At 42.7% G+C, this 18,229-nt stretch overlaps 1 protein-coding gene across 6 annotated transcripts in view; it reads right to left on the minus strand.

Annotated features, from left to right (window-relative positions):
• SCUBE2 (signal peptide, CUB domain and EGF like domain containing 2) overlaps positions 1-18,229 on the minus strand; it is a 60,283-nt gene that overhangs the window by 15,131 nt on the left and 26,923 nt on the right. For 4 of the 6 annotated variants that reach the window (XM_039863535.1, XM_039863536.1, XM_039863534.1 and 1 more), the window contains 7 exons: positions 17,067-17,183; positions 15,363-15,485; positions 14,845-14,961; positions 14,506-14,592; positions 12,657-12,761; positions 10,368-10,523; positions 9,787-9,993 (listed from right to left, as the gene is read on the minus strand). In XM_039863535.1, the coding sequence (XP_039719469.1) occupies positions 9,787-9,993; positions 10,368-10,523; positions 12,657-12,761; positions 14,506-14,592; positions 14,845-14,961; positions 15,363-15,485; positions 17,067-17,183 (912 nt within the window). The remainder of the gene's footprint in view (positions 1-9,786; positions 9,994-10,367; positions 10,524-12,656; positions 12,762-14,505; positions 14,593-14,844; positions 14,962-15,362; positions 15,486-17,066; positions 17,184-18,229) is intronic. The other 2 variants (XM_039863538.1, XM_039863539.1) reach the window with 2 other exon arrangements.

Consider the following 18,229-nt stretch of genomic DNA (forward strand, 5'->3'; position numbering starts at 1 on the left):
GCCAGATCAGTATGGTCTGTCCCATCACAGTTTCTCTGTCCGCCTTCCATGGGTGGACAACAAGGGACCCAGTTCTCACTGAAAAGAGTAACTGGATGGGCTCCTGCTGCTCTGGGTGTCCGTTCCTCCTTAGAACTATTTAACACCCTCCTCCCCCGCCAAAGCGTTTTCAAGATAACATTTTGAGAAGCCTCACAATATCCCACATCTGTTGCAATTTCTCAGCTGAGCAAAGGGCTGAGAAATGCCCCTTGAGCTGCCCTGAGGAAAGGAGGGCACCAGTTCTTTTTTTCTCACAGTGAAAGGCCTGCTTCACATAAACAAACTCATATTGTCACTCACAGCTTCCATTTTCCTTCCAGAGAGAAAGACCTACCGAAATAATTCATGCCAAGCACCTTCCACGTTAATTTGTTTCTTTCACAAAGTAAAAACGAGCTAAACACTAAAAAGCTATTCTGAAATGTCATGAAGAGACGTCTGAAAACAGCTCTTTGCAAATGTGCTGAAGATCTGGCCTGAAGAGACCTCAATCACACGTTCCAGTTGGTTCTCTTTTCTCCTCCAGCAGCCAGCTTGTTTTGCTGCCTGGGACAAAGGAGTCAATTGCCCCCAGAACACTTCACGATCATAGCAAAGCTTTTGTGTGTCTTCAGTGACCATTAAAATCCCATTCTCAAATCCCACACAGCTGTTTTCTCCCCTTCTTTAAAAAAAAAAAAATACAAGAAAGCTTTTCTGATGCAAAAGGGAGAGGCCAGCAGGACCAGGATTAATGGCGACAGAGACCTGAAGGATTGCCCTCTTTTCAACACTCCAGCCTTTGAGTATTTCAGGCTATGGACAAACACTATAGTCTCTCTGTGGCTAAGATGGTGAACCTAATAAAAGAGGTCACTCTCTAGCATCTGACTGTTTTCTTAAGAATCAGGCCTTGACTTCTAAAGGAGAGCCACAAGCAGCCCATTCAGATTCCCAGGGCGTCCTAGAGCTGCGCTTTGTCTCGGCTCAGAAGTGACAGCGCTCTAGGCATCGCTGTGGCCTCGGGATCCTGGTTTGAACCCTTTTTAAATGAAACTTTCAAGATAACAGGAGACAGCACCTCCTTGGGCTGAGAGGTTGATTTGTCATGTCTGGCCAGGTTTTTGGTGTGTGCTCAGTTCGCAATTTGAAAACATTCTTATAGTTGAGGCAGAGAGATGGGCCCAGCTTGACACTTCCCTTGCTGGGTACCTCAATGTGTGCCGTGTTCTCTTCATGCCTAGTTAACTGGGGCTGAGATTTCACTTCCTTTGGAGTGCCTCTTTTGCCCTTAATTTAAATATTTTCCCAAAGATTTGCCCTTTGCCCTCTTTTCTCTTATGTTGGCAACTACCCTCGGGATTTCTTCTGTTGTCCCTCTGAAGATTCATTTATTCATTCATTCAATTAAATACTTACTAAGCCCTGATTATGTGCTGGCTACTGTTCTAGGAGCTGGAGATATAGCAGAGAAGACAGATATGGCCCTGCCCTAAAGGGACTCTCATTTCAGTGGAGAATATAGACAATAAATGAGCAAACAAGTATATAGTAGAATGCTAATTAGTGGTAATTGTGATAAAGGTAAATAAAAATCAAGGTGCTAGGGAAAGTCAAAGAGCGATGGGGGTGAAAGTCGTGTGTATGCTATTTTAAAAGAGTATCCAGGAAAGGCCTCTCTGAGCAGAGATCAGAGGAAAAAAGCCTTGCAAAGGCATTGCCTAATAGCAAAAAGGCCAGTGTAGCAGGAACACAGTGAAAGGGACAGGGTGATAGGAGATGACTTTTTAAAAGTAAGCAAGGGCCAGATCACGTAGGTTCTTGAAGGTCATGGTAAGGAAATCAGACCTAATTCTAAGTGCGTTAGAGGTTTACATGAAGGAGTGAAACGATTTGACATGTTTTTACAAGATCTTCTGGCTGCTGCATTGAGAACGACGAAAGGCAGGCAAGGGTAAGGAGAACAATTCAGAGCCTATCACAATAAAGTAGGCAGGAGATGGTGGTGGCTTGGAACAGAATGGTAATAATGGAGGAAGAGAAACCTAGTTAGATTCAGGATAGAATTTGAAGGCACAGTTGACAGAATTTGCTAATGGATTAGATGGGGTGCATGACAGAATGAGAGAGGTCAAGAAGACTGAGGTTCTCAACTCAAGCAACTAGGTCAATATAAGTGCCATTTACTGAAATAAGAGAGAAATAGGTTTTATTTAGGAGGGAGGAGAATAAAATATTATGTTTAGATACATTGAGCTTGAGATGCTTGTTGGCCATGCAAGTTTGATATTGAAAAGGCACTAGTTATACTTCTGGTCTCTGATTATACCTCAGGGGTTTACAAGACGATCCACTGGGTGTGGGCAAAACATTTTCACATCTATGTATGTTAATTTTTTACCTCAAAAAGTAAAAAATAAAGAAAGGTTCACTGGTTTAGTATATGCTGTAAGACTGACCCCTCAGTCAGTGTACATCTTCGTGAGTCACAGACACACGTGAAGAAGACACATGGTCTCCAGCCAAAGAGAAAAGCATTCCACAACTCTGTGGGTGGGAGGTCCTGACTCATTCTCTTCTTTTCAATGTATTGAGAATTACAGTTTAACTGTGCCTGGTCAAATAGATTTCCTGACTGTATTATCCAGTTTCGACCAAACTGTTACACTTTGAATGATTCCTGTAGAAACCTGGACTGAAGGCGAAACCAAAGAATTGAGCACAGTGAACAGGGAAGTGCCAGCCGTGTCCTAGTGTTCATTCTTTGTCAAACCACATCATGAGGTAGAAATGATAACGTTTAGTCAATAAGATCTGACGAGAGTTGAGCCAAAATACTAAAGATTAACAAGAAGACTATTTGAAAAATGGACTTATGACCACTACTGTTAACAATGAACCTTGTCAAATTGTAAACATGATACCTTAAGATGCTAGCCAGCTATTTAAAATTGTTGTTTAATCTGTATCTCATTCTTCTGTCTTTATAATGTACATAATACAATGGCCAATAGTACAAGTGGAATTTTTAAATAGGCAAATATTCATAAATTTAAGAATATTTTGCTGTGTGTGTGTATGTGAGAGAGAGAGAGAGAGAGAGAGAGAGAAAGAGAGAGATATCAAAAATGTTCAACACTTCTGGAATAGAGAAGTCTATAACTCAAAACAGACGTCAGAGCTGGAGAGGGCACCAGCATGTGGTGGCATTTAAAGCTATGGCACTGGACGAGGTCACCTAGGAGATCGTGAATGTAGAGGAGGTCGACAGAAGACAGCCTGAGAATACCTGATGTTTTCGAGATCAAAAATTAGGGGAGAACCAGCATAGAAAAAGAAAAGGGAGCAGCCAGTAAGGCAGGAGGAGAACCAGAAGTGTGTCGTGTCTGAAATCCATAAGAAGAAAGTGTTTCCGGAGGGAGGCAGTGATCAGAGAGGCCTGAGTGAGAGTTAGGTAGGCCATAGGTAGGAGCATGGGCTGTTTCTTCATTGTCAGAGCACGTGTGGACAGACACAGGATAGACTGTTTGGACATGGAGAGATGAAGTAGTTCTCCTAGACCTACTCAGATGCCCATGGATATCTCTATCTAGAAGTCTTGTTACAACTTAAATTCAACTTGCCCAAAGGGAATGCTTCTCTTCCCTTCCATGCCCAATTCCTCCTGCCCCTCTGGCTTTGCTCTGTTTATAAACACATCTCTACCCTCTCAGTCACCAAGGCTTCAACCGTTGGAGTCCAAACCACAATTATAATCCCAGATTTCTCTTCTCCCTGCTCCATCGGTCAGCTGCAGCATCCTGCAGGTGTGTCCCTTTTGTCCATTCTCTATTCTTCATCCCTATAGCACTAGTGTCCTTTGATCCTCACTATCTCTTATGGAAATTACTGCAAAAAACCTTCTATTTCCCTTGCCTTTTGTTCCTCCCAGCCTCAGCTCCGTTACACCATCAGAGTAACCTTTCCAAAGTGCTTCTTTGATTACTTCACTACCTGACTCAAAAACCTCCTCTCTCAGTGTCTGTGACTCAAAATTCAGTCTTTAGTCTCCATTTCTATATCTGAGTTCATTCTTTCTCATGCCCTCTCAAGAGCCTATTTTTTCTCCCTGCTTTTCCTATAAATCTTTTCTGATTATTTCTTCCCCAGTGATCACATTCATCTAACTATTCAACCAACCCACAGGCTTTTTCTCAGTGCCTCCTGCATATGAAACAGGGCTGGGTGAGATGAGCGACATATGGGAAGTAAGAGCCAGGATCAGAGGCCAAGTCAGAATTCTGAGTTCACTCCAATTCCTTTCTCTTCTCGGTTCCCAATTCTATATATCACCAAATGCTATTTATATTTTCCCCTAAATATTTCTCTAATCCCTTGCTTCTTTTCTATTCTGTCTAGGATGTTCAAGTTCTCCATATTTCTTATGCAAAGAGTTCAAAAGCTCCTAAATTGGTTTTTCTGCCTCTAATCCTGACCCCCCAATCCAGTCAGAGAGATTTTTTTTTTTTAGAATACAGATCTGACCTAGACGCTTTGTGGTCAAATCCTTTAATGGCACCTTGCCGCCTAGAGATAAAGTTAAGGCTCCTTAGCAACATATTCAAGGTCTCTCATGACTTACCATGCTTTTTCCACCAGCCTAGTAGCCCATCACATCCCATCCTGCACTCCAGGTTTAGTAATACTAAAATGTCAGTAATCCCTGTGCACATCTTTCTCATTCTCATTCCCCAAGACTGTTCCTCTATTGAATTCTCTTCTCCATTTACATGTCATCTGTGCATTCTTCAAAATTCAGCTTAGGCTTTCTATCTTTGGGGAAGGCTTTCCGACTCTTCCCTGGGAGGGCTAAGTGTGACTTGTGGGATGGTGTCATATTTCTGCAGGCCCCCTCCACACCTAGCACAGAGCTGGCCTATGGAAGGTTCGCCATATGAGTGCAGTATGAAGATCATCACAGGGCGCAGGCTGTACCCAGGATGGCTGACAGTTTTCAAACTGAGAGAGTTGAGAACAGAGGCTCTTGAATCAGATATGGATTTGAATCCTGGCTCTGCCACTTATTCATTGGGTGACATTGGGTAAATGGCTTACCTCCCTCTGCTTTATTTGTTAAAAGGGCATGATCCTTCTTCCCACTTAGGTCTTAGCTCAGATGTCACCTATTCTGAGAGCCTTCCCTGAATACCCTGTGGAGACTAACCTTCCTCCCCTCCGATTCTATTTTATCATCTTCATAGCACTTGTAACTTCTGAAATTATCCTTTCCTCTTTACTTTTTTATTGCTCATCTCCCTCTGTTAGAATGTGAACTTCATAAGAGAAGGCCCCTCAAAGCTCTTCTTCAAAGCTCAGCTTCCCCCAAGAGAGACTAAGCTGAGCTTTGAAGAATGCACAGATAACATATAAATGGGGAAGAGTATTCAAGCAGAGGAAGAGTCTTGGGGAATGAAAATGAGCAAGATATACATGGGGGATTACTGACATTGCACTATATTCTCACTGCTTCATTCCAAGTTCATAGAGTGGCACTGAGCGGTATCTTGATAAATACTGGTGGAATTAATTTTTCTGAACTGCTACAGAGGAAAGCTACGGCTGTTAAAAGCTGAATTAAACTTTCCTAGTCTCTCAAGAACTCAGGCACTAAAATACTTCCCAGTTCGCCAATTGCCTGGATTGTGTCTTTTAAAAATCTCGCAAGTTTTAAGAACAATCAAATACAAAAAAAAAAAAGTATATTAGCAGTATATTTCTTAAATAATTTATCCTTTTTGAAAGGATAAATAGCTATGGAAGAAAAATAGTTAGAAATACATGTCATCATTAATTTTTCTTTAGCTATGAAGGGCTTTACGAATTACTATGAAGCTTTAGGAAGTTGTTCCTTGGAGAACATAATTGCTATCTTTTTTTTTTTTTTGCCATCTTGCTAAAATTGATCACAGATGGTACAAAGGTCACCTGCAGAGCAGGCTGTCCCCAAAATCCTTAAATGCCAAATTAATAAGACTTCACTATGTAAAAATGACTATAAGAAAGAAAGTATTTAACTGGTCAGAAGTGACTGTTCTTTGATGTAACTTGGGACTTTAAAATTTATTTTTTAAATGAAATTAGAAAAACAAACAAGTCAATGAAAATATAGGCAAACAATATGGATATTCTCAGAAGAAATTCAAATGGCCACAAACATATGACAGCATGCTCTGTCTTACTGATAATCAAAGAAAAACAAGTTAGAAAAAGTATATATTAGTATGGTCTTTTTGGAGGGTAATTTGGCAATATCAAAGTTTTAGATACATGTATCCTTTGACCTGGCAATCGGATGTCTACAAGTCTATAATCTTCAAAAATATTGGCCATGTGCACAAAGAAGAATATTCACTGCAGCATGGTTTGTAATAGAAAAATTACAGATAACTTATATGTCCACCAATAGGATAGCTATAGGTGGATATTTAATATGGTTAATAAACACTGGTGTCTTAAAATAGACTAGGAAGCTTGAAAAGAAATAAGGTAGCTCCTCTATGAGCATGGAAAGATGTCTGATCTACTCTATAGTTAAAAATAACACATAGCACTATTCGAATTACACTGATATATTTTTAAATGTTTTTTTCATACATAAACCTATAATTTATTTTCAACACAGCAGCCAAAGTTGTCCTTTTAAAACATAAGTCAGAACCCTGTTACGCCTCTGCACAAAATCTTCATTTCTCACATTCAGAGTCAGCACCCTCACCACCATTCGCATTCCCAACATGATCTGGCAACTGCCCTGACTTCCACCTTCCCCCTCCCTTCCTCAGCTCACATAGGCCTGGACTTCTTTCCAGTGCCTCAGGGGTTTTGCACTTGCTGATGCCTCTGCCTGGGTCTCCTCCCTGACGTGGCTTCTTCCTCTGTCCTTCACATCTCTGCCCAAATGATACTTTGCAAGAACACAGTCCCTGACTATAGTCTACATTTTGGGGAGTATTCTCCTCTTCACCCCTCCCCTTTATTCTGGCACTTTCTATTCTACTTTCCACCCCTGCTTACCTGTTCTTATCTTATACCCTTACCACTATCTGCTACAAGGTATATTTCCTTGTTTATTGGATTGTGGCCTGTTTTCCTTCTCTAGCATCATAAACTCTGTGAGAGCCAAGATTTTTGCTCTTTTGTTTTATTCCTGGATTCCCAGCACCTAGAACAGTACCTGGCGCTATTGGGGTACCACACACTGAACACAGTGGGTGTTCAATAAGTATTCAGTGAATGAATAAATAAAATTTCATTTTTATATGTGCATAGAAACAGACTGAAAAACTCTTGACATGATTGCTTCTGGGGAGGGGGACTGGGAGCTGTGGGGAGAACTTTCGCCTTTACTGTATATATTCTGTACCATTTGAAATATGTACTATTTCGGTTATTAAAAACTAAATAAACATATTTTAAAGGAAAAACATAATAGTTCCATCTCCCCTTGCAAGTGACCCAAAATACTTTTTTTTGGCTCTTTCCTGCAGACACTGAAAATAATTTCCCAAAAGAACTATTTTAGGTTTACCTCTACGGTATGTACCATACAGAGTTCAGAAAATACCAGTAAACCTGATCTTTATAAAGTTCTGACATCATCAAATAGACGAAGAATGTAAGAAAGACAGACAGACAGACAGACACCATCCCTCTCCTTCACCCCGCACACACTGTGGCTAGCCCATGCCATGTGTCCACTCAATAAAAAGCCATTCTAATTAAAATACCCGGCTCTTCTTTTCACCCATTTCCTCCCTCCAGCAGGAAGAAGGAATTTCACTGGTAATTCTTTGTGCTGTTTCCTCTACGTGGTAAAATCTTGAACACTGCTGTCAGTCAGGGTGAACCTGCTTCGGTCCCTAGCAGGCTACAAAATCCTTCCATTGCTAGAGGGCGCTCTTGAGACAACACACATTGCCTCCCTCAGCAACAAATCCGACCTAACTTAGCATGACAAGCATCTCACTCCGGCTACATTCACACACAACAGCAGCTACATAAATCCCACACTGAGTTTTTTTAATAAGTTATCATGGTCATGAGGCCTCTGTTAAGTAACTCTTGACCCTCATTCTTGGGTTTTTATTTCCCAAAAGCATACTAGTATTGGTAAAAGCATGGTAGTATTGGTAATACTCTCACCGGGAGTTGGTCTACAGGGCTGTTGACACCAGTTTTCCCTGAATTCTTAAGTGGCCACAAAGGCTCCCTGAAGAGCCTACCAAGCCTCTCCCTAACAGGTAGCAAATGGGGCCATGAGAAGGACTGGCCTGTCTATCCCCGAGAGTTTCTACAACTCACCCTGGAAAGTAGGGCAGCAACAGCCGACTCTCATCAACATTTAGGGATGGAAGCTGGAATTCTTAGAATTTTAAATGAGAACAAACCAACTATTTGCGTTGTTTTTACGTTCCCGCCCCCCCATAAAAGTCTCAGCTGGAAAAAAAGTCAAGACTATTTGAGAACCAGACCTTGGTGGATAGTTATACTTGATTCTACACTTGATTTTAAACTATGTTTTGGCAAAGCAACAGATTTGGGCTGTGGGGCTATTGCTGACAAATCTCCCAAATGAGTACCCAGCTTTGCTTCTTCAAAAACACTGATCTATTACTCCTTGGCTCAAGCTTCATTTCTCAGGACCTGCGATTCGAATGACACTTCAGAAAGGACGTAGGTTTGTTCTGGAGTGGTCTGGTTATTGAAATTCACCCTATTTGGGACCAGAGCACAGGTTTTAGAGTTGGACCATCAATGTGATCTTGAGCAAGAGAACTTAGCCCTCCAAGCTCGTTTGTTCTTCTGTTAAATGGAGATGATAATACCTACCTAGTAAGATTACTGTTAGGATTAAATGAGATAATGCAGATACGGTGCTTAGATACAGTGCTGTACCTGTGACAGCTGGGAACTCAATAATTCAATAATTCATTACCATTATTACTATAAAATGAGACTCACAATTTTGTCCATCTAAGACTTTTCAGATAGTATCTCCCAAAATTGCCCAGAACAGTCTCTCACAACAAACAAATCTCAAGACTGATCACCCTAGAACCTCTTGCCCAGGTTTCTCTTGCCTAGAACTTCATCAAAGGAATAGAATTGATGTTGCTCAAATGCCAGGTCTCAAATTAATTCTGCCACACACCACCACCACCACCACCAATACACACATACACACTCTAACACACATGAAACTGACACTGCTAGCGGCCCTGAGGTGAAGCTCAGGGATCTCATAAGGCAGCTGAGCAGCCTCCCAGCCTTGCCTCTGCACTAAACTATGACCAGGATATTGTTCATTGCTACCTTCAAACAAGCCAGAGAGAGATGAGAGGAGAACAATGGCAGTGGCATGTGCCTTATCCCTGCAGTCCTGCCCTAGCTGGGAGACCACAGTCATCTGAAGACTGCCGTCCCTCAGACCTTTAGAGGGCAAAACGCCCTCTTCTCATCAACCTGCCTCTTCCTTTCTGCCCCTCAATTCGGCAAACAGTTATTAAGTGCCCACCACAAGCCAGGCACTATGCCAGGTGCTGGAGAGCTCCTGGTCCTGTAGACACGACAGACACCACCGTGTACTTCCCAAATGAGTGGGTGTCCAGGGTGTTCTCCAGAGTGAGCCCAGAGAGGGAAGGATGAGCCAGACTTTGGTTACCCTTAGTGTTTATAGAGCTCAAGACAGTTGTTAGCCAGAATGTCCTAGCCAGCAAGGCCACTCACCACACTGGTTTCCCACATGGCCCTGGCCCACTCCACAGGACTCTGCCTGGCGTTCGGATGTTCTCAAAGACTTTTTGGCCACTTCAAGGTCCACGCCTGAGAGCTGGAGGTGAAATTGCTCCCTGTGGGCAGCCTTCCGGAGCGTGCGGGTGGCTTTCCGGAGTCGCTTCTCTGTTCGCTTTACAGTGCAGCTCAGGTCGCAAGAAGCTACAGAAATAGAGGGGACAGCAGTGGGGGAGGACATCAGGCTGTGGCAGGCGAAGATGTCCAGACCGACTGCAGCATTCACCAACACCCACAGTTCCCTGTGGACAAAATGGGGAGAGACCTGGAGCTGGGTAGCATTTGATACCAACAGAAATTTGTTGACCAAAATGGTAGCTTTGGGTTTTCACGAAGCAGATAAAATCATCAGGTTCCAAACCAATTCAGTTTAGTTTGGGGGTGATAAAAAACAGGAGATACTTCAGTGATTGTACTACCCCCGCCCCCCACCTCCGAAGAATGATAAAAGGTGAAAGGCAAAGGAATAAGGAGCAAGCTGTGAGAAGCCTGGCACCATAAACTGTTTTCAGACCAACCTGTCACCTCCTTTTGGTTAGTTTCAAGTTCAAACTCAACAGTGATAAACATTTCCTTAGTGGTGCTTGGTCGGCCAGGGGCTCCGGGGACTTGCTTGCTGGAGCTGCATGTAAGGTTTACGTAGCGGAAGCTCTCTTTTACTGAGCTGTGCTTTTCTGTATGAAGAAACAAAATTATCGGAAGCCAAATTCTGGCAAAGCACTGAGTTGAACATTCGCTAGAGCTCAGTAAACATTTCATTAAAACAACTCTTGAGGGACTAAATGATTAACTCCAGATGCCAAGACATTGAAAGCCCTCAGCTTGGCGCATGATAACATTTTAATTTTGAAGAGCCAGTATTGCCTCCTATATAACTTAACAACTTAGCTCTCAGAAATTATTTTCATGGATAAATGCTGGATGTTTACGACTGACCAGCCACATCTGTGGCTGACAGGAACCAGGGTCATCCTGCATTCCCGACTGATGGTTTGCTAAAGTGCACTCGTGTTCTCACAGTTGGTTTCCTTAAAGCCGGACTGTGATGTACCAAGCAGAGTCTGAGGCTTCAAATAAGGAATGAACACAGGAGTAGACAGGAAACCAGCTCCTGCTTTCAGGCAAACAGACCTTGAAGTAATTCCAACCCAAAGAGAAAGCTGGAAAGCACATCAACAGTGATGTCTCATTTTAAAATAACCAGGCGCAATATATGGCACAAAGAATCAACAGAACCAAACGATATCATGAAGGCATCTAGGATCGGAATGAAAGTGTTGTGTAAGGCGAGGCTTTGCACATCTCTGTGCCTCACTTTGCCTGTCATCCCTCCTCCATGGCTTCCAGTGAACCTTTTAACTAAGGATTATTCACCTAAACCAAAGAGCAGGTCCACATATCATCCACACGATTAATTTAGCTCAATTTAAAAATCTTACTTTATTAAACTAATGTATCATCTGTATCCTATTCTTTAATATACAAGAATATTCAAAGAAACAGTTCATCAGAAGCCAAAGGAAGAGAGAAGCAAATTAAATTTCTTCTCTACATATTTTCCCCAAGATCTATCTTAACTTTTCAAGAGGCTAACTTCAAATTTTCAACTAAACAGGTACTCACTTTAAACTGTTTTTCCTTTTCAAATTTTACATATCTAGTTTTTAAACTTTTTATTTTGAAATAACTTTAGATTTACAGGAAAATTGCTAAGATAATATTGAGAGTTCCCATACACTCTTCACCAAGTTTCCCTTAATGTTAACTGACATCTTACATTAACACATACATTTATCAAAACTAAGAAATTAACATTAGTGCAATAACACTAAGTAAACTAAAGACTAAGTCTATTTTTAAATACTGCTTTTTTTCCCCCTTCTGATCTAAAAGTATAAATAGTCACTGTGAAGAATTTGGAAAATTCAGGGAAAAAAAATTAAAACCACCCATGATCCTCCCACCCAGATATAACCATACAAATGATATGGTGAGTTTTCTTTCTTTTTTCTTCCACCTACACTTTTTCTTACATAATTTGGGTTGTATTAGATATATAAAACGTTACTGTCCCTTTTTCCATCTTAACTTTATAACAAGAACATTTTCTTGTCATTAAACATTCTTTGAAACATATAATTAATAGCTACATAATATTCCATCAAATGGAGGTACCAAAATTAATCTTGGTTAGTTACATAAAACAGGCAGTCCAAAGTGATTACAGTAAATATTTGTTTGTACGATTTATTTGAGAATCGATTGGGAAAAGAAGCCTCCCTAGTATGTGAATCCTGATTTTTTTCTAATCTCCAAAATTATTTTATGAAATAATACTGGAAATGTGAGCTAGGGAAGAAAGACACGTATCGGGTTCTGCTCTTTTCAATTAAGCTAGTTCTACTTGGATGGTATATGTCCTTCTGCAGCCTCCAAAAACTAGATTAAGCAGGAAAGCTAGATATTATATCTTTGTTCATCAAAGATTATCCCTTCTGAGCCAAATATTTGTTCATTTGTTTGGCTTACATTTCAAGCAAACTGGAAGATCTAGCACTGAAAGCCCTTACTGACTTCTGTAAATTCACAGGTTTCCTCAGAGCTTCACCATCTATACCTCGCAAAGGAAGCTCTGAAGGATAACGCCAGGACTGTACAGTGGTGCTAAACTGGGCTCCTCTTCCTCCCATGAAGAGAGGCCTCGAAGATTCTGAATTGGTCCGTGCCATCTGAAGGGCTCGAGCTTGTTATGGGCCCCTTTCCCAACATGCAGGCAAGTTCCCTGCACCAGCCATCTGATTCCATACCTGGTAATGCTGGTCGCAGACCCTCAGGAAACAGCTCAGCCTTTTTCAAACTACACTTGCCTTCATTTAGCTTAAAGGTTACACTTGTCCTGATGGTGGCGACATCTTCAGAAAGAAACAAGTGAGAGATGTTACCTTCAGAGGCAAAGGAATGGAAACACCAGATAGGTAATGGCAAGCTATCCATTGGCTGGGTCCCACTGCACACTGTACAACCTGAGCCCCTCTCTTACCCTGAAACCAAGAAAGGTTTAGATCATGGAGTACCCATCACCCTGGGACTGGGATCACTACGAGCCTCCTAAGAGCTACTCTTATCCCACCTGAGATGAATCCAGTGCTCAAATATAACAAAGAGAGGACCAAAACCGACCTTAATGGTGAGATGAAATCTGAAGTCATTTCTGTGCCTTCTCGAGAAAGAAGACCAGAATCCTCTGGTTCAGATTTGGACAAGACTGCTGAGGAAAATGGGGAAGGGCAGATTCTCTTGAATAAGCCTGCCCTAGAAGGACAGGGCTGAGGAAGCCACCATTTCAGACAAGGATGGCACTCACTAAATATGGCTAGGATTTTTCAGGGGATGGAACGGAGCAAGGGTCCCACTCCGAGGGCCTCATGTGCAAAATTCTGCTTGCCTCCCACGGTCAGTTTTAGCTACATGTTAGGCCCTAGAATCAATGACCAGGATTCAAACTCTAGCACTTCAACTTGTAATGAGAACTTGAGCAAGTTACTTAATCTCCCTAATTCTCAGTTTCTTCCTCTATGGAAATAGACATAATTATGGGACCTATATTACCAGGTTGTTGTAAGGACTAAATGAGATAATGCAAAAAAAAAAAAAATGTTTAGCCTATTGTCTGGTATAGAGTAAGAACTGAATAACTGTTACCTACATGCTTGTCCATCCTTGTGGTGCCCTAAATCTCCAAGTGACTGTCACTGACAAATTTGGTGAGACAGACCATGATGCTTGCTCTAGCTGTGCCCGAACATCAGGCAAGAGGGGCAGTGAAGGATAATGCTTAAGACTCTGGATCTAGACTGCCTGGTTAAAATCCTGGCTCCACTATTTTTTATCTGAGTCGCTTTGGGTACGTTATTTCACCTCTCTGAATCTCAGGTTCTTCATCTGGTTAATGAGCAGAATAGTAAAATTTCCCCAACAGGTTGTCATGTGGTTTAAATCAGATAACACAGGTAATGCAGTGACTGGCATATTTTAACTATGCGATCAATATACGCAGACTGTTATTATCCTGCTTTGGGTCTCTAGCTTTGCTCATATATATAATATGGACATCAAGGATCATTTCTTCATTCAGATGTTCTCATGATGTGATCACAGAGATGTCTAAATGTGGGAAAATGAGGCTTCTTAAAAGCTTTAAATTTCATTCTTTGTATTTTGACAAAGCAGGTTCAGGGTCCTTTCTCTGAACAGAATTCTTGCTCCCCGGTCATACCCATGTCTACTTCTACCAACACCATGTGCCCCAGGCACACATTTCCTGCCAGGCCTTTGAGGTGCTCTAGGGGTACAGGGAGTTTGGGAGACCTGAGTCTCCTGGTCCCAGAGCTCTATAAGCCTCTGCCCAAAATGGTGATTCCCCAAGGCTGAACACATGGCCTCCTAACACAGAGTGGACACTCAGGTAAGTGTCTGTTATATGGCAAGTCAGATTTCAGGCATCAAAGCTGTAGGCAAGAACATCCTGTAGTGTGCTCACGGCATCAAGGAGATACAGAGAAAAGAAAACAAAGCCAAAGCCAAGAACGTCACTCCAAGAATGAAGCCCATTGAACACAGTAAGCCCCAGAGAGAACACACAGATTTCGTAATTACCCCCAAAAGCAGAGTCATTTGATTTTTGATGTTTGTTCCTGAGAGGAGAGGGAGAGCCGCAGGTGACAGAGTAGGCATCTTGCAGTCCTGACAGACAGAATGTGTATTGTCAACATGTAAGCAAGATTACAGTCTCTCTTGGTAGCAGCTAAAATCACCTCCCACCCCCACTCCACATGGACCACTAGAAAAATGCCCAGGGGTCTCAAATATTGGCCTCTGGTGGTCAGGGGAAGCTGATCAAAGATTTGGAAGCCTTTTGGAGGTATTTAACTTCTAAAGGCCAGGTAGGCCCGGCCCTGGCTTGAAGACCTGCCCCAGGGGCTGGGACTCACTCACCTGAAGAGAGGTGAATGCCAGAGTGGCATCTGAGGAAGCACCTGTCTCCTCCGCCACTCTTACCGCAATGCAGGGACACGTGGGGTGATACACTAGTGGGCAGGACCCCTTTCACTTCTAGACACAGAAAGAGAAGGACACTTCCAGGTGTGACAAAGACGGCTGAGTTTCATGCAGCAAAGGCCCCAAGAAAAGGTAGAGCTGACACCCAGCGCAGAACACAAGAAACCGGGCTTTACCTTTCCCACCGAGCTAAAGGAGCTACTTGTATGCTATATATTTTTTTTCATGCAGAAAAGCAACCAGGAAAATAGGAGTGAGTTCCAACCTACGCAGAAGCACAGAAGGAAACACCAAAGAGCCTGAAAAGTATCTCCTGTTTTTGAACTATTTAAAGAACGGCTGTTGCAGCTGAGGGGAGGGACGATCAGCTGCATTACGGGGCCAATCAGACGTGGGAGAGTGCTGCTGGCCAGTGGTGAGCCCGGTGACTGAGTCTCAGCCTCGGAGCCCCTTACCCACACAGTCTTTTTTATTCCAGTGGAGCTTGTATGCAGAGTGGCACTGGCACTTGTAGCTGCCCACCGTGTTCACACAGATCTGCTGACAGCCTCCGTTGTTGACACTGCACTCGTTGGTGTCTGTAGAACAAAGCACGCTCCTGTCACGGCAGCCCATTACTGACCCAGCTGACACCATCCTTCTCTTGAAGATGGACCAGAATGGGAGATACTCGCTAAACAAAGGGAAGGTGCTGACTGCCTTTAGGACGTGCACTTGGCACCGACTGACCCCAGTCCCCACCCAGGGGATTTCCTGACATGAGCCTCACTAGGATGCTGTCAAGTTCCATTCCTGACCACACCATTCCTCCATTAGAGACACTCAGAAGGGGTTACACTCTTCTTTCAGATGTCCGAACTCATGCTGCACAGGCTTCCAATTTAAAACTCCACCATTCTCCTGGGCTACATACCAAGGAAGACAGAATTAGAGTTCCCCACTTGACAGTTCACATACTTGAAGCATAGAGAATGAAAATGACTTGCACTGATCCCCATCAGCCTGAGAAGTCAAAGGTGGCTCCAACTAAAACCTAGATACATATCTGTATTCAAGGAATATTCTCTTGGAGTTTCTTGATGTACTGGAAAAATATGCTTTTAGCCATGCCAAGAATGTGTTGAAAAAGAGAAGAGACAGCACTAGCTATGACAAATCACTACTATCCATTCTTCTTAAGCACAGGAGACAAGGATTGGGCCGAAAGTATTTAGGCCAGTGGTTCCTAAATCCTCAGATCCTCAGAATCACCTTAACAACCCCAGACATTCTGAATCAGAATCTGAATCTCTATTTTCAATGATTGCTGAATGAACTTGATGATTGGGGGAGTGAAGTGGGAGTCATTTGGTGCCAAATCTGATTTTGCCATAGTATACATGACCATAAGGGCAAATGACATCAGAACATGATGCTACATGGGCACAGAGCAGAGAGATAAAGTCAGTGGTCCCACCCCAGCTCAAAAAACAGCTCAAAGCACTCAAACAAAGCTCACAATCCATTCCTGCTGATGATGAAGCAAAGATGAAGACTGTTGGTGCCCTGCCAAGCCTCTCTGAGGACAGTTACGTTACTATCTTCCGGAAAGTTCTAATGGATAGGGTATCAGCTCCTGAGAGGTCTTCCCATTCTCTGAATATAACTGCATCAATAATATCAACAAAGAATTCACAGCTGAAGAGCTCAGCTCTTCTCTCTGCTTCATTTCACACTCAATGTGTTAAACGGATAAATGGGAGGAGATTTTCCTTAGCACAGTGGTCCCCAACCTTTTTGGCACCAGGGACCGGTGCTCCTATGACAGTCTAATGCCTAATGATCTGAGGTGGAGCTAAGGTGGCGATGCTAGCGCTGGGGAGCGGCTGCAAATACAGATGAAGCTTTGCTTGCTTACCCACCACTCACTTCCTGCTGTGCGGCCCGGTTCCTGACAGGCCACGGACCAATGACTAGTCCATGGCCTGGGGTTTGGGGACCCCTCCCTGCCTTCGCAGATGCTTCCCTTGAGTTGATGGACTCACTACTGTACAGGGACTGAATGTCCCGTTCATCTGCCAGTGTAGGAAAATTGGCCCTGATCTGGGGAAACCTTAGGGGTAGGCCCTGCTCCCCTACAGGCCCAGCTTCATCTGAGTCCAGAGGGGCATTTTGCTCACCTCCACAATGGGTAAAGCCATAGAGGGTGTACCCTTTGTTGCAAGCACATGTGAATGTGCCAGGATGGTTGATGCAGCTGTGGTCACAGGTCCTATCCAAAGAGCATTCATCCACATCTGTAATTGTAAAGAGAGAGGGGACTTGAAACCAACTCTTAGGGAAGCGTGGTGACTGCCTTTAGGACGTGCACTTGGCACCGACTGACCCCAGTCCCCACCCAGGGGATTTATAATAACACCCGTGATGAGAAAAACAACATAAACAGAGTAAAAACTATCAGTTTTCCCACTCATTTGTGTTAAAGAAAGTTTTGAGCAGCCCACAATAAGTATACTCACTGCCATGACCCTTCTTTTCAAATTCTGTTGCAAATTGTACTTGCCTAAAAGCTCAGTTGTTCTCTCTCACCCATGCTAATTTGCAGGAATGAGCAATCTAAAATATTTAAGTGAAGCTAAATGAGATAACATACCTAAAAAGGATTTCTAAACGATTATTGTTATGTTACTATTGGTAAAACAGCGATAGTAATTTTATAAGCGACGGCAAATTGAAAGGAGAAAACATTTGGATTAGAACTAAATCTGGTTCCTATCTCTTTCTGATCTTTCCAGAATGAGTCTTCTGCCCCAGAAGGCCGCCGATCCTGGGTTTTAATGCCCTCTGCACTAAAAGAATACATTAACGCTAACATCCTCAGTAACTTTCTATTGCAGATGCTAAAATTTTGTATTTAAGCTCCACACTGGCTCCTCTTGCCCAGTCCTCTGGCTTTGTAACTCCCCCATGGTTCAGTCCCACAGGGTCCCTCCTGTCCTGGTTCAGTGTGGAGGCATCTCTGGCTTGAGCGAAGGTCATGGAAACTAGCCACAGGAAGCTGCATTTGTTGGTCTAATCATCTTTTCTTCCCTGATCTAGTCTTCACATCTTTCCTGTAGACTAAAATTTTGGTGTTTCAATTCCTCAGCTCTTTGGAGGGTTTTAACAGAGTTACGACTTCTATCTCCAAATAGATAAACCAGGACCAGTGCAGAGCTTAGTGGAAGCCAACTAGACCATTGCTAGATCTCTTTTTCAACACCAAATGTACCATGAGACACTACATTAATAAAAACAAATATTTGGAAAGAACTGGAAGAATAAAAAAATGAAATTAAAAGGG

Source organism: Pteropus medius, unplaced genomic scaffold (genome assembly GCF_902729225.1).
Source record: "Pteropus medius unplaced genomic scaffold, Ma_sr-lr_union100, whole genome shotgun sequence".
Taxonomy (NCBI): domain Eukaryota; kingdom Metazoa; phylum Chordata; class Mammalia; order Chiroptera; family Pteropodidae; genus Pteropus; species Pteropus medius.